The sequence below is a fragment of the Solanum verrucosum genome, unplaced genomic scaffold, assembly GCF_900185275.1.
Source record: "Solanum verrucosum unplaced genomic scaffold, falcon-dt-bn FXZP01000276.1, whole genome shotgun sequence".
In the NCBI taxonomy this organism is placed as follows: domain Eukaryota; kingdom Viridiplantae; phylum Streptophyta; class Magnoliopsida; order Solanales; family Solanaceae; genus Solanum; species Solanum verrucosum.
Window position 1 is genome coordinate 1,211,803 of NW_026019946.1, and position 26,802 is coordinate 1,238,604.

Below are 26,802 nucleotides of genomic sequence, written 5' to 3' on the forward strand. Positions count from 1 at the left end.
TATATTTTTGTTCTCTCTCAAGATTTTTATGTGTGTATGTCTTTGGGTGAATGGAGAATGGTGCTTTTACCTAAATTTTTAAAAACATTTGAGAAATTCCACTTGAAGGATATGAATGGAACTACATTTTTGAGAAATTTTCATTCATTCTTTTAAAGATTCTTATGGGTATAGGTTCTTTTGCGTTGTGTGTGATCTTGTGCTTGGACATGAAATTGATGGAAACCTTTTACTTTGTTGAGTTTTTGGAGTTTTCAGATTTTCAATAGAGGTAGCATAGATGGAGCATTCAAGCAAAAGACTAAAAGCAATGTGGTACGCATAAGTTCATGTTATCTGTTACTATTTCTCAAGCCTGTAGTAAAATTTAAAAGTGTGATATTGCATGGATTGACTCTGTTCTCGAGGAACTATTGTATTTCTAAGCTACATGCTTCAAGCGGCGATAAGACTACTAGGGTAAGAGAGAAGTAATGGAAGATCCATTCAAAGAGATCTTAGAATTAGAAAGAAAGATGCAAAGGTCGTAGTTACTTTCTTTACATCATGTGAAGCCTAGAAGGATATGAAATATATATACACAAGACAATATATTCACTTTGGTACTTGATGCCTCAAACCAAAGACATCTTTTTGTTCCCTTTCTTTTCTCATTTCTCTCTTCTTCTTTTTAGAGGATGTAAAGTTGCCCTATTCAGTAGGATTTCCTATTTCTCTCCGTGAACAAGATGTTAGTTACAACAAGATTACCGAATTACCAGATTCCATCGGATGCTTGAAGAAGCTCCAGAAGCTGAGCGTAGAAGGCAACCGCCTTGTTTCTCCTCCACCGGAGGTAGTGGAGCAAGGGATACCTGCAGTAAAGCAATATTTGTGTGAAAAGATAAATGGAATGCATGACAAGTCCTCTAAGATACCCTTTGAACTTTTGTTGTTTCTTGAAGTTTCGATCGGTGTTGCTACTTTCGCATGTTACTAATAGACATGACTCATGAGTGATTCGGCAATGCAGTGCATAACTAGGAAAACAGTTGATATGGAATGGATAGATTCGAGTAGAAAGGGAAGATGATTAAAATGAACAGTTTCACTTGTATACACAAGCCGGCTATTACACTCGAGTGTAATTGTGTATATAAAGTTAAATAAGAACTCGAGTTCACCTTTATAAGAGGATGAAAGATCGTATAAGTAGTGAATGAAGTCTGGGGTATTGTGAGTAATAGTATTCTCATACAAGTAGTGAATTCCTTCCAAATGTGAATGGATTCCTATGTGGGGCTTGTAAAACCTTAAAGGTAAGTTCTTGATGCTCACAGGTCACACGAACTATCTGTTTTAGGAATTTTGAATCCATGCATCCGAGATATAAGTATCTGGACCTGTCAGATACATGCATGCATTCGGGGACCAAATTTGACATGAATGATAATTTTTAAAACTCAAAAAAAGACAAATATTAGGTCTTAAACTAATAAGATTCGTGTTATTTGCCTTTTTTTATGGCCCAGCTAAATATAAATTATCCTAAACACATAATGCCAGAAAATGCCCTTTATGACCCAAATATGCACATTAATGACCTCTTGTCTGCTTAAAATCATTCAATCGCATTAATAAGTAAAATGCATACCAACAAAGAGCATGTTAATATTTCATTGTTAGTTTGTTCAGGAAAAAATGTCAATTTTTTTTAAAATTTGAAACTAATTTAATTTAAACTTCATCTTTACCCTAGGAATAGGTTTTTATTGTCACGTAAATATTATGAAATATTCAAAATCATAAATTTCAATGGGTTTACAATCACACGAATTTTATGACATAGGATGATTTTCTTACTTAAACATCAACTTTTTTCTACCTCATCGAGAATGATCAATATTGTTTTCACTTTTCCTTTAGCTTAACTCGAATTCTCAACATATTTGATAATTGAGGTGCTCCACCTCTTAAGCAAGCCTCACATGTCTTAAATTTCTAATCTATTATAACTTAGACACATAAATTAAAAAAATATTTTCCATCATATTTATCGCCATGTAAATATACAAATAAAATTTAAAGCGCTTCAAATAAGATGGTACTTCACAATCCACCTTGAAGATTTTTGTTATATTAGTCAAGTATTGTTATCCACAATCAAAACCTTTTATAATGAAAATGGATAATAATGATATGGTTCTTAAAAGATAAGAATCCACCGTTATCTTTGAAAAAATATTTTAATATATGCACAAAGAAAAGTAAACACACAATTGTGATGTAAAATTATAAAAAGAAGTCAAGAATGAGGGTGTAGATAAATAGGATAGGAAAGGACAGTACGGATAAATACGTACACTACAAGAATTTTTTTTTGATGATATGGATATAATATGTAATTTAGGAAAATAACATAAATACACAATTTAAGATATCATAATTTTTAAAATTTTCTATTATTAAAAGAAGGGAAAAGGGTCAAAAATGCCCTTAACGTATTGGAAATGGCTCAAAAATACCCTTCTTCCACCTATTGGATCAAAAATGCCCTTCCATCCATCTATTTGGATCAAAAATGCCCTTAAGGTTAAATTTAAGTTAAAATTGCCCTTCCTTTTAACAGAAACTGATGTGGCATAAATAATTTTTTAAATTAAATATGTGGCATTATTTCTATTGTTCCAAATTTAATTAATTAAATCCAACTTCATTCACTTTCATACCCATTATAATCCAAACCCATTTCTAAAATACCCTTCATCTTCCTTCTCCAAAATCATTTGGAAGGATTAATCAAGCTTGCAGCAGTCCAGTGTTCTATCACTTTCTTCTCCGTTTACAGCAATCCCGTCTTCTACCACATCCATTTCTAAAAGACCCAATGTAAATAGATGATTTAAGTAGTGTTTCTAATTCGAGTTCCCTTTCTCCATCAACTGTTACTAATTCATCTATTTATAGCTCTGTATGCACGTGATTCTGATGATGATGATCCAATTGGGATACTTCACTTTCTAACTTGGAAACTTCAAATAATTCGTCGCCATCTCCATGCCTTTGTTTTCTTAAACAAGTCCATGACCTTAACCAAATGTATTCTTCCGAGGATGATGCCCAATACTTGATTAATCCTTCCAAATGATTTTGGAGAAGGAAGATGAAGAAAGTGTTGGGTATTTTAGAAATGAGTTTGGATTATAATGGGTATGAAAGTGAATGAAGTTGGATTTAATTAATTAAATTTGGACCAATAGAAATAATGCCACATATTTAATTTAAAAAATTATTTATGCCACATCAGTTTCTGTTAAAAGGAAGGGTAATTTTAACTTAAATTTAACCTTAAGGGCATTTTTTATCCAAATAGATGGATGGAAGGGCATTTTTTATCCAATAGGTGGAAGAAGGGTATTTTTGAGCCATTTTCAATACGTTAAGGGCATTTTTGACCCTTTTCCCTTAAAAGAATGACAAAATCTCTCTCAGATACATCTCTATCCCCTCTGGAATACATCTCTCTCATTAAGTTATGTATCATTTGAACGGACATCCAAAGCGTGTATGCGAAAACAATAAAAAAACTCGCAATTTTTATAATTGAGAAAACTTTTAGGGCTCGTTTGGTGTGAGGTATAATAACAAATAGTCCCGGGATTAAATTATAGTACCGCTTATTTTGTTGTTTGGTTGGCAAGTTCGGGGTAACTTATCCCGGGATTAATAATTAGTACCGGGATAAGTTATCCCTCTCCTTGGGTGGTATAGTAATCCCGGGATAACTTATCCCGGGATAAAATAGGTAAATGACAAAAATGTCTTTTTCAACCCTTTTGTTATATCACTTTTTACATTAATGAAGGGCATTTTTGTAAACAAATAAATTGTTCTTAAAATTTATTATTTTGAATACAACAAACCAAACACTCAATAAAAAATAATTCCAACACAACTTATCCCATCTTAACTAATCCCAACATAACTTATCCCAACATAACTTATCCCATCATAACTCATTTTCAAACCAAACGACCCCTTAGGATAGTGTAAGTTTCCCAATTTATAATCTCCGTTCTTATTTAAGTTTCTTAGTTTTACTAAACATAAATTTTAAAAATAATATATTTTATTGAAATTTTATAATTTTAAATTTGTCATAAAAATATTAAAAAATAAACACTCATCAAATATTTTTAAATAATATGATACTCTTTATGAAACAAAATTCAACACATTAAAAGTACAACAAAAAAAGGACGCCGTATTTGACATTAAGTACTCTTTTAAAGTCAAACCTTTTTTTTAACGTGCAAAGAAAATCGTGCCCGTGATTATCGGTCAAATATTGTTATATTTTAATTTAATTGATAAAAGTAAGTAAATCTAGTAGTAGTTGGGAAGCTTTATCAAATGATGGAACTTGTCTGTATTTAATATTTTTCCAAAAAAAGAGGTAAATAATTATTTCCTTCATTTGATTTAATATGTTAAAATAATTTTTCTAATCATATAAAGTAATGAAGAATTATACATGTTGACCAATTGAATTAAAATATGTTACTTGCTTCCTTCCCTTTTGGGTTCCTTCCCTATTTTAAATATTAGTTATTGTTATAAGCTAAAGTTAAAAGTAGAAATTAGAAAAAAAAAAACAAAAAAAACAGGCAACTTATATAGAGAGCAAGATAGAACTTTTTTTCAAGTATATTTAAGTGTTTTTAGTATCACATCTCATGTCTCTATTTATACTATTACATAGATGACAGAGGTAAAACCGTAAAAGAAATGTCTTAAATAAGACAATACTCATTGATATCATGGGAAAAGATCGTGAGTGAGGTTCTGGATGTTAGTATGTTACGATATATTGTTAACTATGCCTTTTGATATAGTATTATTTATTCAATAATGGGCCGTTTGGTTAAATTATTCATGTATTAATTTTATACCATGTTTGGTTTGTAAATATAATCAAAATTATTCATGTATAAATTTTATACAATGTTTGGTTGGTGTGTCTCCAAATGTTGTATAAAAATTATTCATGTATTGATTTATGTGGTGTTTGGTTGCATTTTTGTCATTCTACATAGCTAATACTCACATAACTTATGAGGAAATCTATGTATAATTTTATGCGGGGTAGAAGGTGGAATAAGTTATGAGCAGAGCCGAATCTAGGATTTTCAAGAAGACTGGTGCACCATTGCCAGGGACGGCTTTGCCCCTTTAAAAAAAAGGCAACTACTTTAGACTTCCAAATTTGAAGGACCTCAATTATCTTAGCAATAATAGATATAACTTTTTCATAAGAAAAATACTAAATATCATTTGCAAAAAAAAAAAGTTATTAAGAGAAAAAGTTATTAGAAGAAATTTGATATACCTAGAGTACTACGTTGCAAGAAATATTAAATGCATTGGTTATATGAATTATTGATTGAAAAATAATTATTAAAAGAATCCAATTATAAAAAAATATACAATTTTGCATCTCAAGAAATTTAAACAGTAGACTTTATAAAAAGAAGGGAAAAAGGACAAATATATCCTCGAATTATCGTAAATGGTATGTATCCTTCCGTCATATTTTTGGGACATTGGTGCCCCTGCCGTAAAAAAACTAAAGCATATATGCCCTTCACTCTAACGAAAGACTAAATAGGGACACATGGCACAATCTTATCCGTCGATCCGATAAATTAAATATCGAATCGACGGATAAGATTATGACAAGTGTATATCCGTTAGTATAAAGGGTATATATGCTCTAGTTTTTTACGGCAGAGACACCAATGCCCCAAAAGTATGACGAAGGGTAGCTGCATACCATTTACGATAGTTCTGGGGTATATATATCCCTTTACCCTAAAAAGAATATTATTTTTTCTTAAAAGTGTAAGGCTTCGGTTTGATTTTGTCTCAAACCACTTGTGTGTTTGAGTCGTCGTTGATCATTGCACATAAGATAAGATCTAAAGTATTATAATTGATTTTGCTAGTTTGCTTACTAAGAATGGTGATTTCAGTTGAAAGAACGGAAAAGAAGGAAGAAATGGGTTTTTTCCGCTGGAAAGTTTGAGCGCTACTTCATGTTTTTTGTTAAATAAAATGCTTGCAATGGAACCTACTTTTAGATTATTATTATTTATTTATTTTGTAAAAATAAGAATAGAAGTAATAAACAATGCTGCATTTTTTAATATCGATCTCTCAACCTCACAGTGGAAAACAAACACTCAAACCAGTGAGCCATCCAATTATTTTTTATCATGTGTTCATTTAGTTGCTATTTGATATATTTTACAAATTATACAAGTAGTTATATCAAATTTTGTCGAATGACCATGGGTTCAGGTGACCCATTTTTTAAACTTAAATTCGCCCCTGGTTATGAGGGTATTAGTTATACATGGATTAAAATAATAAAATTACATATTTACCCTTAATTTGTTTACTTAATTATTTATTTGTAAATAATAATGTATATTAATATTAATTCACAAGATTAAGGAGTCATTTTTTAAAAAAAGGACGCCCCTAACTCAATTTTTTTTAGTTTCGTGATTGCCTCCCCCCCGCTACCCACCCACCCCCACAAACAAACCCAAAACTATTTGCCCCCCGCCCCCCATCTGAACTGTTGCATTTTATTATTTGTGCACATCAACCTATAAAATTCTGCCCCACCCCACCCCACCCCACACCCCCACAAGGGCCTGTTGCATTTTATCTTGGATACAAGCTTTATAGTTTTTTTATTTTAAAAAAAAATGTATATTAATTTACAATAAATTAAACAATCAATAAGTAATAATATATATGTATATTATAATTTCTACATAACTTAATCCTACATAACTAATATTTGTATAATTAATACCTACATAATCAATACCTGCATATCTAATACCTACATAACCATTATCTGCATAACTAATATCTGCATAACTCTAACCAGTAACCAAACGGCCCCTAAATGTTTTATTTATTTAATCAATTCAATAAAATGTTACATTAAATAGATTATGATATATATGTCCTCAAGTGATAAAGTATATGATTTACAATATAGAGTTTAAACTTATATACATAAGATTAAATTAACGATTCTTATAAGCTAAGTACTAAAAGATTATCTATTATGAAATACCAACAATTGCTTACCAAAATATTAGGGAGGATCAACTATTGGACCATTAAATTTCTATTCTATGCAGGAAGATTATTGTTGTTTGATCAATACTGTGTTATCTCAATTCAAGTTTATTGATCTCAAATCTTTGTTCAACCAACAAAAGTCATAAAACTTGTCCATATGTCATGTCTATTTTTATTCTATACAACAATAATATGGTAAAACTAAGTAATTTTGTATTCTGATATCATAATCTTTAGCACTTTTTATAATAAATTTTTTATATTTTAAGTTTCAAATTTGAAATCTCTTATAAGGTAAAAATATTCTTACCATTCTATACTATACAACTCGTTGGTCATTGTATTATCATATCACAATTCATAAAGCAAGTATTATTATTTAGGTCCACAACAATTTGTGTAATCAGTGTATTGAAAATTTTAATATCTTAATTAGTTGACTATTTAAATTTTTATTTTATTGATGAATTTAATTCTCCATCTTATAATCTTCATTGTCTGCTACCCCTAACATTTAAAAAAAGAAATAGAAATAAAAGAGAAATGTAACAGATGGATCAAACAATTCCTTAAATCAACATGTGCAGCATGTCTCCTTAACAAATTAAAAAACAATCAATAGTAGTACTTTAATTGTAACCATGAAATGAGAATTTAAGTACGTGTTCGAGCATGGGATTTTATCTTGTGATTTAAAATTATGAGATGAAATTAGTATTTATATAAGTGATTTCATCTCAGGGTGAAATTTCAAATTTTTCAAAAAACTTATTTGAGAATTTCATATTTTTTAAATATAAAAATTAGTCCACAAATTTATATTTTGTAAAAAAACACCCATCATTTTATATTTACCGATCGTTTTTTTTACATGTAAACAAAATTTGTAATTAGTATGATTACCCTTACAAGTTACAAGCCTTTAAATCACCATTAATGAACATGAGTTCAATAAAAAAAAAAGTGTTGTACAGTATAATTCATGTTCAATATTTACTTTTTAATTAAAATATTGATAAAAAAATGTTGCAATTTTGGTAGTTCACAGTTTATGCAGTTTTTATATTTACGAGCAAAAAAATACAATTTAAAAATTCAAATTACATGTTCAAACAAAATTTTTTGCTCTCATGATTTCATATAATTTCAACTCACATGACCAAACATGTTCTTAATGTCAGTTGATTGACTATATAGACATTCATCAAGACCTCGTTGAGAGTTCAATTTCCACCTTGAATTTCTTCCTCGTTTTTTTTTTCTACCCTCACTTTTAGTATAACTAAAAACAAAATTAAAAATTGTTCCCTCGAAATTTAGTGCTAAGCATATAATGTCTATCACTTTTAAAAACGTTTTGTTTATAAAATGATCATGTCTCTTAGCCGTTCTTTTTCTTTAAAACAAAACAAAAAAAAGTCAATGCTTTTTAAAAATGACAAAAAAGAAGAAAAGTCGTATCACATAATCCTTTTATTTTGGAAAATTATAAAATTATAAATAAATATTGCATAAACGACAGAATTTGATTCTTTTCCTAAAATAACTTGTATGACATAAAATCCAAGTCATCATTCATATATATACAAAAATAAAATACTATCCCATTTTTTCTCCTCTCCATTCCCTATAAGTGTTTGTGTCACCACACACAAGTAACGACCCCTCAATTTGTCAATAAACAAATAATAGGATTAGTTAATTAACAAAGGAAGAAGAAGATTATGGAATTGCAATGATGATTTGTGTTAGGATTAAGAGATCATGAAGATGAGGATGGAATTGGCTGAACCACGACGACGACAACAACAACGACAAGAAGAAAAAGGAGCCTTTGAGAGGAAGAGTAGTAGGGGAAAAAGTACAAGAAGAAAGATGACAATTAGTATTGTTGAAGAAGAAGAAGAAGAGAGCCCAAAGATTGTGGATCTAAGTGGCATGTCATTAGACTCTCTTCCTGTAAATCCTACAATCAATTTGGGATCTATATCCAAATTACATATTTCCAACAATAATCTTCAGGTTAGTCAGTTTTCGTACACCTCAATTATTTTTTGTGAAATATCTGTTACCTTCTATCAGCAATAAGCAATATGTACTAGATGACTCTGTTCATAGAGGTTAGGATAGATGAATAAATTCACTTAGTTTTTTTTTTTTTTTGTCTTCGCTAGAATTAATTGAACAACCACTTCGATGATCACTATGTGCTATCGTGAATTATTTATTTATGAGAATTTTATTCATGATAGAATATTTTTAATCTTTGATTGGAAATTAAGTGAAAATATCTTCTTTTTGAAATAAGTGGTGGCTAAAGTATTTGATATGAAGATAAGATAATTATGAAGAAAAATGTTTTAGTCAAAATCGAGTGAAGTTATTTTTTTCATTTTGACTGGAGGCGAACTAGTTGATTGCTTTGAATTGTATCAGCAACACAAGGACACTATTAAAAACACTAGTTGATTGCTTTGAATTGTATCAGCAACACAAAGACACTATTAAAAACACTATTGCATTTCATAAATGTACGATTAACTATATATTAATTTATGTCGATATTAATAGGTGGATGTGCACTACCTATATAGGTGGATCTGCCTCTAATATAATTTTGACCAAAGAATATTTTTCTAAAAATATTTTCTGACAAGCAGTCACGACTAGTATTTTGGAAAACATTAATTTTTCAATCATACCAAATACAGTCGTTGCTTCCATTTTTAGTTGCTTTTGGTTCCTTGTACTTTCACAAATATTTAGTTTTGTTTAATTTCTTCCATATTTATGGAAAGAAATATATTTATCATTTACCTTTCTTCTATTTTACGCAACAATAGTTATTATATGTTTCCTAGTTTTCAATTTGTTTATTCAGTGTTGAGTTGATATTGAGTTTCAAAAGGTGGATAATTTTTGTATTGTTATAGTCTAGATGTAAAATGTATCAAAATATTTTTTAATTATGTGATTTTAAACATGTCTTGTGGAAAATTAGAATTAAAGAGGTGTCAAAATAAGAATTTAATGTACTACTATATTTTCTTAAAATATTCCCCTTTACTTGATAATGAGTCGTTTATGTGAACTATACAGTATAATATTTTCAGGAATAAAATGCAGTACTATTTTATTCTGTGTTTAATACAAAACAAACAATATAAATTTTAACGGATCAAATTAAATCCAAATCAACCGTCCTAACGTCATATTTTGTCGTTCATCATTATTTTAAATTGACCCAATTGTAAGGATAAAGTTTTGTATAAGTTTATTTTTAACTTCATTGATACATTTTAAAAAAAATATATATATAACAACTTGATAGGTTTTCCAATTATTCGTATTAAACGCAATAGTATATTTTTCTGGTTGTTATATGTATGTGTGGATTGTGGATTTACTTAAATATAATTGACAAAATTTCACAAAACACGATAGTACATAACGTAACAACATTTTCGTTAATTATATATCCCGTCTTTGTTTAAAGTCTAATACAATGTATATATCTCTCATTGTGTTTTACAATGTGTATGTGTCTCACTCATCTCTCTTCTTCTATGTATTTGTATTTTATAATGTATATGTGTCTCACAATTTCAGTTATAAGTACCATACAAATATCTGATACACAGATACGTCGACGATTTATATTTTTTTTTATATCAATGTATCTATTTCATATATGTATCGATTTTAAGTAGCATGAATTGTATCATAGATTAACACTTTATCATTTTACTCTGTCCAACAATAGTTGTTCACTATTGACTTGGCATACCCCTTAAGAAAGAATAAATAATAGGGGTAATATTACTATATTTATCTTTTGACTTTATTAAATTTAATGTTTTGAGAAATGTATTAGATGATAAATAGTATTTGACAGTAAGGGTAAAATAGATCTCTTAATTTTCTAAATTGGACAAGTATTATTGAACAACTATTTTTAGTAGGAAAAATGACAAATATACCCTCGAACTATCGTAAATGGTTTGGAGATACCCTTCGTCATACTTTTGGGATATTGGTGCCCTGTCGTCCAAAAAGTAGAGCATATATACCCTTTATACTAACGGACATACACGTGTCACAACTCACAATCTTATCAACTGACCCACATTTATTAAATATCGAATCGACAGATAAGATTGCGCCACGTATCCCTATTTAGTCTACCGTTAGAGTGAAGGGCATATATGCTCTAATTTTTGGATGGAAGGGGCACCAATGTCCCAAAAGTATGACGGATGATATTTGCATACCATTTACGATAGTTCGGAGTATATTTATCCTTTTTCCCTTTTTAGTATAGTGGACAACACTATAGTTGGACAGAGGAAGTACTAGACACAATGATTTTAGGGTAAGTCACATTCTTATTTGGTTGGACGATTTTCAATTATTATGTATCACTTGTGTATATAAATACACAAACACACATCTGTATCTCTTCAAAGTTCCACTCATCTGCCATAGATACATAAATACATTGATACACATATATATCTCGTCAAAGCTAAGCACTCAATTATATTATATCATGGATGCACATTTACATATATACACAAATACACATATATATATCTCTTAAAAAATTTCCACTCGTCTTTCATGGATACACAAATAGACATTCATAGATACGCAATACACATATCTCCTCAAAACTACTCACTCATTTGCAATAGATGCACAAAAATATAGATACACTTATACATAGATATACATATGTATCTCCTCAAAGTTGCACTCTAATTTGCCATAGATGCACAAATACATATAGTCCCTCTGTAAAGCGAGAGTGGGGAGTGTGGCGAATTTTCTAGGAAAAAGGGAAATCTCATTGAGTTATGTAATTTTTTAAAACCATAAATAGGTTGAGTAGATATATATACTAGCTATGCTTGATTAATTATGTAATTTTTCATGTATAATTTTCACTTCATTGTTTTTGTTGTATGTTTGACAGAGTATACCAGAGTCTTTAACAGCAAGACTACTTAACTTGGTTGAGTTAGATATGCATTCAAATCAGCTCAACTTCATTCCTAACTCAATAGGTTGCTTATCAAAGCTCAAACTTCTCAACATTTCTGGGAATCTCCTTCTTTCGCTCCCTAAAACTATCGAGAATTGTAGGTTAGTCATCTAAACATTTCTAATCCATAACATTATCACTACAAACAAAAGAGATATTTAGCAGCAATTGAGTTACTGTAATTACATTCAAAGTCATTAAAGCATTTAGAACATAATAAGTATAACCTTTTCTTCCTACTTGCAGATCATTGGAAGAGTTGAATGCCAACTTCAATATGCTTACTCATTTACCGGACACCATTGGATTTGAGCTCATAAATCTCAAGAAGCTATGCATAAATTCAAATAAAATAGCATACCTTCCTTACTCCACCTCCCACTTGACCAACCTTCGTGTGTTAGATGCTAGGCTAAACTGCCTTAGATCACTCCCCGATGATCTTGAGAACCTAATCAACCTTGAAATCCTTAACGTTAGTCAAAATTTCCAGTACCTCTCAAAGTTGCCGTATTCAGTAGGATTTCTCATTTCTCTTCATGAACTAGATGTTAGTTACAACAAGATTACTGAATTACCAGATTCCATCGGATGCTTGAAGAAGCTCCAAAAGCTGAGTGTAGAAGGCAACCGCCTTGTTTCTCCCCCACCGGAGGTAGTGGAGCAAGGGATACGTGCAGTTAAGCAATACTTGTGTGAAAAGATAAATGGAATGCATGACAAGTCCCCTAAGAAGAAGTCATGGTTTGGAAAGCTAGCAAGATGTAGCACATTTAGTGGTGCTAACATACCAAGAGATGATAGAGAGGACTTTGGTGTTCCAAGCAATCGAACTATCGATGCAATTGCCTCACCACGATTTATGGGAATGCTCTCTCCTCGTCGTCTTCTATCTCCAAAAACCTACTTCTCCAAATAAGTAAGTGACTTGCATTCATTGAGAATTGCAACTTGCTTGGATATTTTATTGTGGTAGCTCTTGGCTTGTTTTCTTTTACGTTTGAAATCGTGCAATGTGTGCTAGATCAAGCTGTACATTATGTCCTGTAGAATTTGTTGTCTTTGAGATTGTACAGATTTTCATAGATGAACAATGCTCATTAGAGGTATGAATTTACCCGAACATAGTGTTTATATCAAATCAATATTAATAATTACATCGAATCAATATGCTAGCGTAACATGTACTGTATATCACTTGTACAATAAGCTTTTGCTAAAAAAAAAAATCTTACAAAAACAGAACCATTAAGAAAGCCCCAAAAACAGAACAAGACTCTTAGAAAGCAAACAGAACAATCGAAAAAACTCCCCAAAAACATCACGAATCATGTCACTCATTCACAAATTATGAATTAGTTTCTTGCACTTGCGATTCATTTCTTTGCAAATCCGATTCACTTCTCCTATTAAACGACCATTCTCTAATGGTAGACAAAACTGGCTTCCATGCTCGCGGTTTATTTGATCTTTCTCCAAATTTGCACGAAGTTGTGTTAGTTGCACCACTTTTAGCTATGCAACTGAGTTTTCTAGCTATTGGAACTAAATCCATTGGAGAAACACTTGATTGAAATAAGGATTTAGGCAACAAATAGTAAATATGACCTTGTTCTAACTTAGTATCAGGGTTGAGAGGCTTTGAAGCAGCAGATAAAAGTTGGGCATGAGTGAAGACAAAGTGTTTTTGAGATTTGGCCATGAGTTCATGTACACTAATAGGATGATCAAAATCCTCTACATGACCATTCAAATGTACAACTCTAATAGTCTTTAATATATCACAAGATTTGGGAGAAAAACAACAATATGTTATTTTGATGTACATATTGTTAATTATTTCCTTCTTTCTCTCTAGCTAGTGTATAAAATAGCTCCTAAAGAAGATGTCCTTTTATATAAGGGGAAAGATGGTGCTGAAACTGGATTGTGGTGCGGTAGTGGGATTGCTCCACCCTAAATCATACATCTCGGGTTCGAGCTCTGGATATGGAGAAAATCTCATTGGGAGAATCATCCCCGAATGAGCCCTACAGTGCACAATCCGAATTTAATCTAAGCTCCAATGCAGACTCCAAATACTGAGTGGGAAATCAAAAAAATGGTGGTAGGGAAGAGTTGTGGAGATAGATGATGAGAACACGCTATTTAATTTAGAATTTTTTTTATTTGCTTCAAGGCTTATGTGACGCTTCCAATAGGCTTTTCTTCATATTCAAGGTTCAAAACTGAGACTTCTGATTAAAAATGGAGCAGTCTCATTTGCACCATATTATGTTGGTAGCTAAATATTATTATTAACTTCAATATATAATATTTTTCATTAACCATACACTATTTTTTTGAAGAAAAATACATGGCGTAGTCTTGGGGGTTGACGGAGTCTAGAGAAAATATACAAAAATGCAATCATTATCGTGATAGTCAGTATTGGGACGCCACTTCATATGTCGCTTTAGGATTTAAGTAATATATTATAGGTATATATTGATTTTTTATACTAACGGTGGATAATAATTTATAATAACATACTCCGCTAATTTCAATTTATGTGAAATATTTGACTGAATATAAAATTTAACAAAAAAAAAATAATGAATGTTCAAACTTATGATCTACTAAAATTCATAGATATTTATGTTGCAAAAAATTATCTCATTGAAGTTGTTTAAAAAGTGGTAGTCACCCATCGTATGTTCTTAGGACTATGACATTTATATCACTCCAAACTTGGGAAAATAGGTCTCCCCTTGACTAGTAAAAAGGAGAAAAGAAAATGTGATATTTTATTTGGGAACACGTAGTTGAAACTTGGAAGGTCCAAAACCAAAAATTAGGATAGGATGTTAGGTAGCAATTCACCAATATGTGATAAGAGGTTGAAAGACCTTGACTCTCTAGAGGAAGACTCGACTAAAAACAGCCATTTGGTAGAGTGTATTGGAGAAAATAATAATTGTATTAGTTTGGTGTATTATTGATATCGTGTTTGGTACACTTTTCTAATCTATGCATAATTAATGCTTGTATTAATAATACACTCTATTGTGTATTGAAGAGTGTATTACTATTCCACAAATTTCTATGCATTAATAATGCAATGGGTTCTAATGCATGCATTAGCATTGTTAGGGGTCGTTTGGTAGAGTGTATAAAAATAATGCTGAATATGATGTATTAGTAATGCATGCATTAGTAATGCAAGCATTAGTAATGCTTGCATTAGTTATGCTTGCATTATTTCTTATACATTGTTTGGTTTGATGTATTGGAAATAGCAAGCCTTGTATAAAGACTATTAAAAAAATATTTGTTTACAAAAATACCCCCACATTCTTTTACAATAATAATAATTATTATTATTATTATTATTATAATTATAATAATAATTATTAATAATTATAATATAATAATAATAATTATAATAATAATAATAATTATAATAATTATAATAATTATAATAATTATAATAATTATAATAATTATAATAATTATAATATTAATAATAATAATAATAATAATAATAATTATTATTATTATTATTATTATTATTATTATTATTATTATTATTAATAGAGGGTAGTTTTGTCATTAGTTAATCTAATGCATGCATTAAAACCATTGCATTGCTAATACCTAGAAATCCATGGTATTAGCAATACACACTTTAATACACAATAGAGTGTATAACTAATGCAAACATTAGTTATACATAGGTTGGAAAAGAGTACCAAACAAGGTACTAGTAATACACAGTGCTAATGCATGCGTTATTTTTCCTAATACACTCTACCAAACGACCCCTTAAAGACATAATTGTCCCACAAAAATCTTTTCACTATATTTGTGGAGGGTATTTTTGTAAATAATTTTTTTTAATGCAATTCATGTTATTTTTAGTACATCAAACCAAACATTGCATAAAAAAATCTCAAACATAACTAATACAATCATAACTAATGCAAACATTACTAATATACTATAATTTGCATTATTTTTATACACTCTACCAAACGACCCTTTAGACTTCTTCAATAAATCTTGGAATAAGACAACAATTTCATGATTGTGATGAATTAATAATAAAAATACAAGGAAACAAAATATAGATAAAGACGTTGGGGGGAGAGATTTTATAACGTGAAAAATCCTGGTTCATGATAGGTAAAATATCACGATCTGCACATTTGTAAGATTTAACTCAACTTCAATAAATTCTAAGCTAACGATTTTATATTACAATACATGCATGCAATCGTATGAACTAACTCTAATTCCTATGAATCAACAATCACTATGAGTCTTCAAGTTGCCCCTAATGGAAGAATAACTTAAGCTATGAAAGAAAAAGATTACAACTCGATAATTAATGATCTTGGACATATTTATATGCCTAAGAGGCAAATAACACCCATACTTTAGCCAAGTTTAAGGTATATGTCCCATTTTATTGATAGTGTTCGAGTTGTGTTAGTGCATTATGATAAACCAATGTGATTAGTGATTATAGGTTGGGAAACAGAGAAAAAGACACAAAAGTGAAAGCACATGAAGTGGAGTTGAATCCGATCACAAAGCACAAAGGACGAAAGGTCAAAGGATAAAAGGAAGTTCAAAGTGAGAAAAACTCTAGCTTGGTATCCCCTCCACGTCGCATAGAGGGAATTTATTATTTCACACTCGATGACTGCTGAGACAGAAAAACACGTATGCTTTCTGCGTCAAGGAGAGGAAGAGTTCAAGAAATTGTGAAAAAGCAATGCACCTCTGTGTCGTGGAGGTGGAGCTCAGATTTATGCCAACTTTTTCCAAACTATAAATAGACTTGGATTTTATTGTTTCAAATATTCTCTTTTTTTGGCTTTTGGAAAACGACGACTAGGAGAACTTTACTTCAAATTTAGGGTTCATTCATACTCTTTACTTTTATCGATTTCTCTTATGATTATTAAATACTTGAAGATTGAAAATCACATTATGAGTAGCTAAATTCCCTAGGATTATGGCTACAAGATGATTGTGTATTATTGAACTTTAGGGATTGAAGTTGGTTATCACATAAATTACTCTTTTGGTCTTGATTTGGTATTTCATAATTGGCCACCATTGAAATAAACTTATTGGCCAAATTGAACTCGGGATAGGGATAGGAGGATAGAATGTGGGACAAAAGAAGCATGATCTTCTTTAGAAACTAGGGTTGATTTGTATATAGAATAGGATATACCTAGAGACTTTGCTTGATTATAAAACTAGATGAAAATGTAATGCTCGGCAATTGGCTCATTCTATCCCCGTTCAACGATGTAGTTAGACTGTCAATTGCGGTAGACGATTAGAGGTAGGGACATCATGATCATACATTTAACCCTGTAAATCAGTGATTTGCCAACCAATTAAAGTTCATAAAAGAATATATTATGCTTGAAATCAAAGGATATAATTATATTTGTTTATATATTGTATTCATTGATACAAAGTGAATATACATAAATTTTATATATATATTTGTATTTGTATTTGTTGATATAATTGTATTCATTAACACAAATTAATTGTGAATCACACTTACATGCATATTTATGTATCTGATATGATTCACGTGTATCTTGGATATAGATTACATAGGAGAGTACGCAATAAATAGTAAATATGACCTTGTTCTAACTTAGTATCAGGGTTGAGAGGCTTTGAAGCAGCAGATAAAAGTTGGGCATGAGTGAAGACAAAGTTTTTTTGAGATTTGGCCATGAGTTCATGTACACTAATAGGATGATCAAAATCCTCTACATGACCATTCAAATGTACAACTCTAATAGTCTTTAATGTATCACATGATTTTGGAGAAAAACAACAATATGTTATTTTGATGTACATATTGTTAATTTTTTCCTTATTTCTCTCTAGCTAGTGTGTAAAAGGGTTCCCAAAGAAGATGTCCTTTTATATAAGGGGAAAGATGGTGCTGAAACCGGGTTGTGGTGCGGTAGTGGAATTGCTCCACCCTAAACCAGACATCTTGGGTTCGAGCTCTGGGTATGGAGAAAATCTCATTGGGAGCGTCATTCCCGAATGGGCCCTGCAGTGCACAATCCGAATTTAATCTAAGCTCTAATGCATACTCCAAATATCGAGTGGGAAACCAAAAAAAAATGGTGGTGGGATAGAGTTGTGGAGATAGATGATGAGAACACGCTATTTAAGTTAGGAATTTTTTTATTTGCTTCAAGGCTTATGTGACGCTCCCAATAGGATTTTCTTTATATTCAAGGCTCAAAGCCGAGACTTCTGATTAAAGATGGAGCAGTCTCATCACTGCACCATAATATACGTTGGTAGCTAAATATTATTATTAACTTCAATATATAATATATTTTTCATTAGCCATACACTATTTTTTTGAAGAAAAATACATGGCGTAGTCTTGGGGGTTGACGGAGTCAAGAAAAAATATACAAAAATACAATCATTACCGTGGTGGCCAATATTGGGACGCCACTTCATATATCGCTTTAGGATTTAAGTTATATATTGATTTTGTATACTAACGGTGGATAATAATTTATAATAACATACTCCGTCAATTTCAATTTATGTGAAATATTTAACTGAACATGAAATTTAACAAAAAAATTAAATGACTTTTCAAACTTCTAATCTACTAAAATTCATAGATATTTATGTTGCAAAAAAAATTATCTCATTGAAGTTGTTTAAAAAGTGGTAGGCACCCATCGTATCTTCTTACGACTATGACATTTATATCACTCTAGCTTTGGAAAATAGGTCTCCCCTTGACTAGTAAAAAAGAGAAAAAATGTGATATTTTATCTGGGAACATATAGTTGAAACTTGGAAGGTCCAAAACCAAAAATTAGGATAGGATGTTAGGTAGCAATTCACCAATATGTGATAAGAGGTTGAAAGACCTTGACTCTCTAGAGGAAGACTTGACTAAAAACAGCCGTTTGGTAGAGCATATTGGAGAAAATAATAATATATTAGTTTGGTGTATTATTGGTTTCGTGTTTGGTACAATTTTATAATCTATGCATAACTAATGCTTGTAGTAGTAATACACTCTATTGTGTATTGAACAGTGTATTACTAGTATTGAAGAGTATATTACTATACCATGGAGTTCTATGCATTAGTAATGCAATGGGTTCTAATGCATGCATTAGCATTGTTAAAGACAATTGTCCTCAAAAACCTTTTCACATCCATTTCACTATATTTGTGGAGGGTAGTTTTGTAAATAATTTTTAATTTTTTTAAAAAATGCAATTCATGTTTTTTTAGTACACCAAACCAAACATTGCATAAAAAAATCACTGCTTAACTAATGCAAACATTATTAATGCGCTATATTCTGCATTATTCTTATACACTCTACCAAACGACCATTTAGACTTCTTCAATAAATCCTGGAATAAGACAACAATTTCATGATTGTGATGAATTAATAATAAAAATACAAGGAAACAAAATATAGAGAAAGAAGTTGGGGGGAGAGATTTTATTTCTCTTGAAATTGATATTTAGTTTTTCTTATATATTGAAGAAAAAAAGTTGTTATAATATTGACTCCATAATTCGTATAAGGAATAAATATATTTTATAGGTTCCTTTGTAAGTTACAGGCATTGTGTTAAGTAAAGCACGTACAGAAACAACACAATATTATATCATGGAAAATTCTGGTTCATGAAAGGTAAAATATCACGATCTACACATTTGTAAAATTTAACTCAATTTCAATAAATTCTAAGCTAATGATTTTAGATTACAATACATGCATGCAATCTTATGAACTAACTCTAATCCCTATGAATCAACAATCACCATGAGTCTTCAAGTTACCCCTAATTGAAAGAAAATTTAAGCTATGAAAGAAAAAGATTACAACTCGATAATTAATGATCTTGGACATATTTATATGCCTAAAAGCCAAATAACACTCATACTTTAGCTAAGTTTGAGGATAAATTTCATTTTATTGATAGTGTTCGAGTCATGTTATTGCATTATGATTAACCAATGTGATTAGTGATTGTAGGTTGGGAAGCAAAAGAAAAAAGCGCAAAAGTGAAAGCACGTGAAGTAGAGTTCGGTCTGATCACAAAGCACAAAGGACAAATTAAAGGGTCAAAGGATAAAAGGAAGTTCAAAGTGAGAAAATTGTATCCTCTTCGCGTCGCGGATAGGGAATTTATTATTCCACTCTCGATGGTTACTGAGACAGAAGAGTACGTATCCTCTCCGTGTCGCGGAGAGGAATAGTTCAGGAAATTGTGAAAAAGCAGTGCACCTCTGCGTTGCGGAGGTGGAGCCTAGATTTATGCCGACTTTTTTCAAACTATAAATAGACTTGGATTTTATTATTTATTTTTTCTTTTTTGCTTTTGGTGAACGACGACTTGGAGAACTTTACTTCAATTTTTGGGTTCATTCATACTCTTTACTTTTATCGATTTCTCTTATGATTATTAGATACTTGAAGATTGAAAATCACATCATGAGTAGTTAAATTTTCTTATTATAAGGTTGTGGCATAGGATCATTGTGTATTATTGAACTTTATGGATTGAAGTTGGTAATCGCATAAATTACTCTTTTGTTCTTGATTTGATATTTCATGATTAGCCACCATTGAAATAAATTTATTTTCCAAATTGAACTCGAGAGAAGGATAGGAGGATAGAATGTGGGACAAAAGGAGCATGATCTTCTTTAGAAACTAGGGTTGATTTGTATCTAGGATTGGGATATACCTAGAGACCTTGCTTGATTACAAAACTAGATAAAAATGTAATGCTCGGCAATTGGTTCAGTTTATCCTTGCTCAATAATGTAGTTGGGATGTCAATTGCAGTAGGCGATTAGAGGCCGGGACGCTATGTCATACATTTAACCCTGTAAATCAGTGACTTGATAACCAATTGAAGTGCAAAAAGGAGATATTATTCTTGAATTCAAAGGATATAATTATATTTGTTTATATAATTGTATTCATTGATACACTTGATACAGAGTAAATATACATGGAATATATATATATATATATATATATATATATATATATATATATATATATTGGTTGATACAATTGTATTCTTTAACACAAATTAATTGCATAAGTTGTATTTATTAATACATCATTTGTTCTCTCTCCTCGTTCTAACATATAGTTGTAAAGAACTATCTTATACATATATACATACATATCATATATACTAATTCTATTTATACTTTCAAATTATTGCATATTTTATGATTGATTAAGAAATTTCTATCATATATTGAGAGAGATACATCTAAATACATGTATTTTTGCAATCAGATACACTAAAATAGGGAGAGAGGCGAGCGATATGAGAAGGGAGATAGCCATGTATCCAGATACATGTGAATCACACTAGATACATGTATATGTATGTATATGGGATATCAATTACATAGGAGAGTACGCGAGCGATATGTGAGGGAGACGAGGAAGATTTTTCTATCGATACATGCAAATCTACTTGGATACAATGTATCTAGAACCAATCACACCTAATTTTGACATCATGTATCCCGAGATACAAGTATCTAGACACATCAAAAATTTGTAAGATTTCTAATATTGCAAACTAGAACATATCTAAATAATTAGCTCCTAAACTAGTGAAATTAAGCAAAATATAGTTAAGGTGAAACTCTTAGCATTTTTTAGAGGGTCAAGTTTCAAGCATTAGCATTCCCAAAGGCCCACATAGTATTTTGGGTTGAAAACAGAGAAAAGGAATGTGTGGATTTGCTTATTAGGCCCAAATTTCGACCCGCTGGTTTATCTTCTTCAGCCATGGCGATTGAAGCACTCTGTACGTTCCTTTCTCTCTCTCCACCCCATAATTTGGAGTCTTAAACTCCATTTTTATGGTTGAGTAAGTTTCATACTTCTTTGCCATTTATTACAAGTGAATTTGCACTTTTATTTGATTGTTTACTCTAAATATTTGATGTTGTAGTAATTTCATAACAATTATCATGGAAACAGGTGTTATTAACACATTCCCTAACTTCAAAATACCTCCTTCCTATATCACAATGAAAAATTACTTGCTTTTTTATCCTGTAAAGACTGCATTTTTAACTAGTAATTCAAGAATTAAGTTATCCTCCAAGTTTCATATATGTTGCTTAGATCCTTCTAGAAGTCACAATTCCATAGGAACTAAAACTTTGGTTGAAAATGAAGTAGAAGAAGAAGAAGATGATGATGAGGGTTCTAGTGATAGTAAAAATCAGGTTAGGGAGGAACCGTCCGAGGTGGACTGGGAAGCAAAATTCCTTGGAAAGATGGAGCCATCTGGGGATGTTTTACCTGAAAAGAAGAAAAAGAAAGTAAATTCTAGATTGCTTAAGAATACAGAAACAATGGATTGGTGTATGAATGCTAGGAAAGTTGCTCTTAAGTCTATTGAAGCTAGAGGATTGACTCCTGTTATAAAGAGTATGGTTGGTGGAAATAAAAAGACCAAAAAGAAGAAGAAGAAGATTAAATCTAAGGTTGATAAGAAAAGACCGGATGAAGAAATTGATGGAGAGTTGGAATTTGACTCGGATGATGAGGATTTCGATTTGGATGTTGAAGTTCCTCTAGGTAATAGAAGTGACCTTAAAATGACAGTAAGCATGTTTGCTGATGGTATGTTTGAGGAACAGAAAGCTAAAAACATGGAAACGTTTGTCCAAAGGCTATCTGAATTTGCAGGACCATCGGATCGTAAGAAAGAAATTAGCTTGAATAAAGCAATTGTTGAAGCACTGACAGCTGAAGAAGTGTTAGAAGTCACTTCTGAGACAGTCTCAGCTGTTGCGAAAGGGCTTACCCCATCGCCTCTTTCTCCATTAAATATAGCCACATCATTGCATAGGATAGCGAAGAACATGGAGAAAGTTTCAATGACTAGGAGCAGAAGGTTGGCATTTGCTCGCCAAAGAGAGATGTGTATGCTTGTAAGCATTGCTATGACTGCTTTGCCTGAGTGCTCAGGACAGGGTGTTTCAAATATTGCGTGGGCACTGTCAAAAATTGGTGGTGAGCTTCTCTATTTGACAGAAATGGACAGAGTGGCAGAAGTAGCGTCGACTATGGTTGAGGAGTTCAATTCACAAAATGTTGCTAATATAGCTGGGGCCTTTGCGTCAATGCAGCACTCTGCTCCGGAACTGTTTTCGAGGTTAGCGAGAAGGGCCTCGGACATAATTCATACTTTTCAGCCTCAAGAGATTGCTCAAGTCTTGTGGGCTTTTGCTTCTCTGTATGAGCAACCTGGTCCCATGCTTGATGCACTTGATAATGTTTTTAGTGATGGTAATCAGTTCAAATGCCGCTTGAAAGATGATAAATTACCTTATAGTAAAGAAAGAACACCCGATGGTACTGCAGATGTTGATTCTGGAGCAATTAACTCTCCCGTGCTAAGTTTTAATAGGGATCAGCTAGGTAATATATCATGGTCTTATGCTGTTCTTGGGCAGATGAATCGAGTTTTCTTCACCAATGTATGGAATGCTCTCAGCTATTTTGAGGAGCAACGGATATCTGAGCAGTATAGAGAAGACATTATGTTTGCTTCCCAAGTTCATCTTGTGAACCAATGTCTCAAGCTAGAGTACTCACATCTTGACTTATCCCTGAAAGGTGAACTGGAGGAAAAAATTTCCAGTGCTGGAAGGACAAAACGGTTCAATCAGAAGGTTACTTCCTCATTTCAGAAGGAGATTGCTCGCCTTCTTGTAAGCACTGGGCTAGATTGGGTAAGAGAACATGCCGTGGTTGGTTATACCCTGGACGCAGCGGTCATTGACAAAAGAGTTGCTCTTGAGATAGACGGCCCTACTCATTTCTCAAGGAACTCAGGTGTTTATAGCTTCTTATTAATTCATTATCATCTGCAGACCTGTTAGTATCATGATTTTTTTTAATCATCCGTTTTCCGAATTATTAAAAAGTTGCATTTTTCTGAAATCTGTGATGACGTTATTACCCCCCTTGCAGGATCCCCCTTGGGACATACAATGCTAAAGCGGAGATTTATCACTGCTGCTGGTTGGAAGCTCGTATCTGTCCCTCATCAGGAAGTAAGTTTTGGCATATTTTCACTTATGATCAGTTATATCTGATTGAAGATTATTGGCATTCTTATCTTAGTAAAGCTGAATGAGAGATGTTTTTGTGAACTACTTCTCACCTTCCGCTTCCTGCCCCCAGAAGAGGGAGAAAACTAGTTCAACATGGGAAACACTGAAGGATTTCCATCCAACATTAGGTTCACACATTCTGGAGCAATAACGATCTCAAGTACTATATTATAAACAAACACTGTCAATATGATTACAATAGAACTAAAACTTGAAGGAAACAGAAACAATACAGAAGCATGAATAAAGATAAAGAAGGGAATGAGGATTAGAAGGACACAAAGGTGAGAATAAGAAATTTCTATGACTTGTTGCCTACCCTTACTCATCCTCATTTTAGCTACTTATACTAACTCCCAGCACATATGTTGCCCTTCTCGTATTTTGTCCGAGTCACTACCAAATCAGTTAATTTCTTAGGCACAGTCCTCAAATGTGTTTTTCTCCTTGGCGCCACATTCAGGTTATCCAGCTCAGCAGAATGTGGGTCCACAACACACTCCCTTGGATTCAACGTTTTCCACCGTCATTCATCACTTAATTAGAAACTAAGGACCCGTTTGGTAGGCGGTATTAGATGAAATAATCCAAGGATTAAAATTTAGTCTAGCTAATACATTGTTTGGTTACTTTATTTAATTTAATCCATGGATTGCTTATCCACCATATGTGGTCTTATCTTATCCCTAGAAAATGGAGGGATAACTAATCCAAGGTTTAACAAACCTTGGATAAGACCCCTAAATGACTAAACTATCCCCTTATTCCTTTTCCTAAATTTCTTTTGTAATGTAATTTCCTTTTTATTTATATTGAAATGGTTATAAATGTTCTTTTTTAATTCTCCAAATTCGTTTTGTGTAATTTAATGATTTCACTAAAAATAATTCTCTATTTTTTCTTGATTTTTTTTATTCAAGATAGTTTATCGATTAACCACTTGAACTATTTATTTTTATTTTTTTTAAAAAAACAAGCTTTAGGTATTGAACAATTTAAGTAGTCTTAAATCTATGTTAAGTTTAAGATATACTTGACCAACAAAAAATTAGAAATACACCATGCCATTAATGATCTCTTTATAGTGGTACATCATCCCTTAAAATTAATAACAATTTATATATATATATACATACATACATATTTGACTTAACTTGTTAAATGGAATAGAAAATCCTACAAAAAAATAATATTGTCCGGCGGTTATCTACCTTGACCCAAATACATGAAATTAACAACCTCATAATAACACAAGGATATAATAGGAAAGAAATTTTTTGTAGAGTTTTAAATCAAACACAAGATTAAGTGGAAAGTAATGAACCAAACACTTGCCAAAAAATAATCCCTGCATTATCAATGTTTGTACCAAACGACCCCTAAATGTCAAAGAGAAAATAGACAGACAGATTGATAAGTGTGATACAAACAAAGCTTGCAGGAAACAAGGGTCTGGGTTTAGCATTATACTTCACCTCTCTGTCTTCCATAATATGAGCAAACCAAGTGATGTTGTGATAGCAAGCCTCCATGTCTATTCCCCCAGTTTATCCCCTGATTCCCTTCATATATCAGACAAACAGCCTTAAGAGCCCATTGGGGTGACCCTAGCTTGCTGATGTGTATGTTTAGGATGTCTTACCTATTTTGAAGGGTGAACAACTATTGGCTTCCTATGAAACATTACCAGAACATCCATTTTCTGTGTCAGACCATGTAATCCCATGGTAAGTTGCTCCCCAGAAGTTTTGGGGTGTTATGGCAAACTTGAGGGAAAAAACATTCACATCTATCTTTTTGCAGGGAGAGGAAATAAAGGAAATAAGTTACTAAAAACCATTCTCTTCTTGCAAGGGCTGTTTCTATATATCCATAGTTCCCTTGGTGTTACTATGATAGAAGGATACTTCAATCAAATAAAGAAAACTATTCAGAGCAGCTTCTATTATTAGATGTTGGTCTGATGTTGTATTTACCTTCTTCCACACATATTAATAATTTGTGAACATATAGTTCATGGACACAAATATGTTTGCATTTCTTTTTTAATGTAAAATGTAAAAAGGACAAATCGCAATTTGACTAAGTGGTCCTCGTTGATTGTAACTTTGCAGTGGGAAGAGCTCAAAGGAGGGTTTGAGCAGTTAGAGTATCTCCGTGGCATTATCAAAGATCATTTCAATGAAGGAAGCTTCAATGTGGAAATGGAAGATGGTCATTGAAGTATAATAGGAAAACCATAACTGTATTTTATTGTGCTTCACTCATTCCTTCTTCGTTCCTCTATCATATAGCAGGTTTATACTTCTCTTACTTTTCAAAGTTTAAATGTCTTCAGACTTTTGAATTCTATACTAATGTGAATTACTTTTAAATTTTAATAAAGTATAATTATATGAACTAAATTTTGTGGTAAGCCTGTT

At 31.6% G+C, this 26,802-nt stretch overlaps 2 protein-coding genes across 2 annotated transcripts; both read left to right on the forward strand.

Annotated features, from left to right (window-relative positions):
• Positions 1 to 8,743: 8,743 nt before the first annotated feature.
• On the forward strand, positions 8,744 to 13,299 carry LOC125809694 (plant intracellular Ras-group-related LRR protein 6-like). Its single transcript, XM_049489292.1, has 3 exons — positions 8,744 to 9,165; positions 12,119 to 12,288; positions 12,434 to 13,299. Exons 1-3 carry the CDS (start codon positions 8,908 to 8,910, stop codon positions 13,104 to 13,106), a joined length of 1,101 nt encoding a protein of 366 aa, XP_049345249.1. The 5' UTR covers positions 8,744 to 8,907; the 3' UTR covers positions 13,107 to 13,299.
• Positions 13,300 to 22,053: 8,754 nt separating this feature from the next.
• Positions 22,054 to 26,780, forward strand: LOC125809673 (RAP domain-containing protein, chloroplastic). Its single transcript, XM_049489269.1, has 3 exons — positions 22,054 to 24,098; positions 24,237 to 24,319; positions 26,494 to 26,780. Exons 1-3 carry the CDS (start codon positions 22,220 to 22,222, stop codon positions 26,599 to 26,601), a joined length of 2,070 nt encoding a protein of 689 aa, XP_049345226.1. The 5' UTR covers positions 22,054 to 22,219; the 3' UTR covers positions 26,602 to 26,780.
• The last annotated feature ends 22 nt before the right edge of the window (positions 26,781 to 26,802 follow it).

Bases quoted from the DNA above. Each gene is read 5' to 3' on its own strand.
- LOC125809694 (XM_049489292.1), top strand. From the start codon at position 8,908: ATGAAGATGAGGATGGAATTGGCTGAACCACGACGACGACAACAACAA. The intron at 9,166-12,118 runs GTTAGTCAGTTT...TATGTTTGACAG, and splicing joins TTTCCAACAATAATCTTCAG to AGTATACCAGAGTCTTTAAC. The intron at 12,289-12,433 runs GTTAGTCATCTA...TCCTACTTGCAG, and splicing joins AAAACTATCGAGAATTGTAG to ATCATTGGAAGAGTTGAATG.
- LOC125809673 (XM_049489269.1), top strand. From the start codon at position 22,220: ATGGAAACAGGTGTTATTAACACATTCCCTAACTTCAAAATACCTCCT. The intron at 24,099-24,236 runs GTGTTTATAGCT...CCCCCCTTGCAG, and splicing joins TCATTTCTCAAGGAACTCAG to GATCCCCCTTGGGACATACA. The intron at 24,320-26,493 runs GTAAGTTTTGGC...GTAACTTTGCAG, and splicing joins TATCTGTCCCTCATCAGGAA to TGGGAAGAGCTCAAAGGAGG.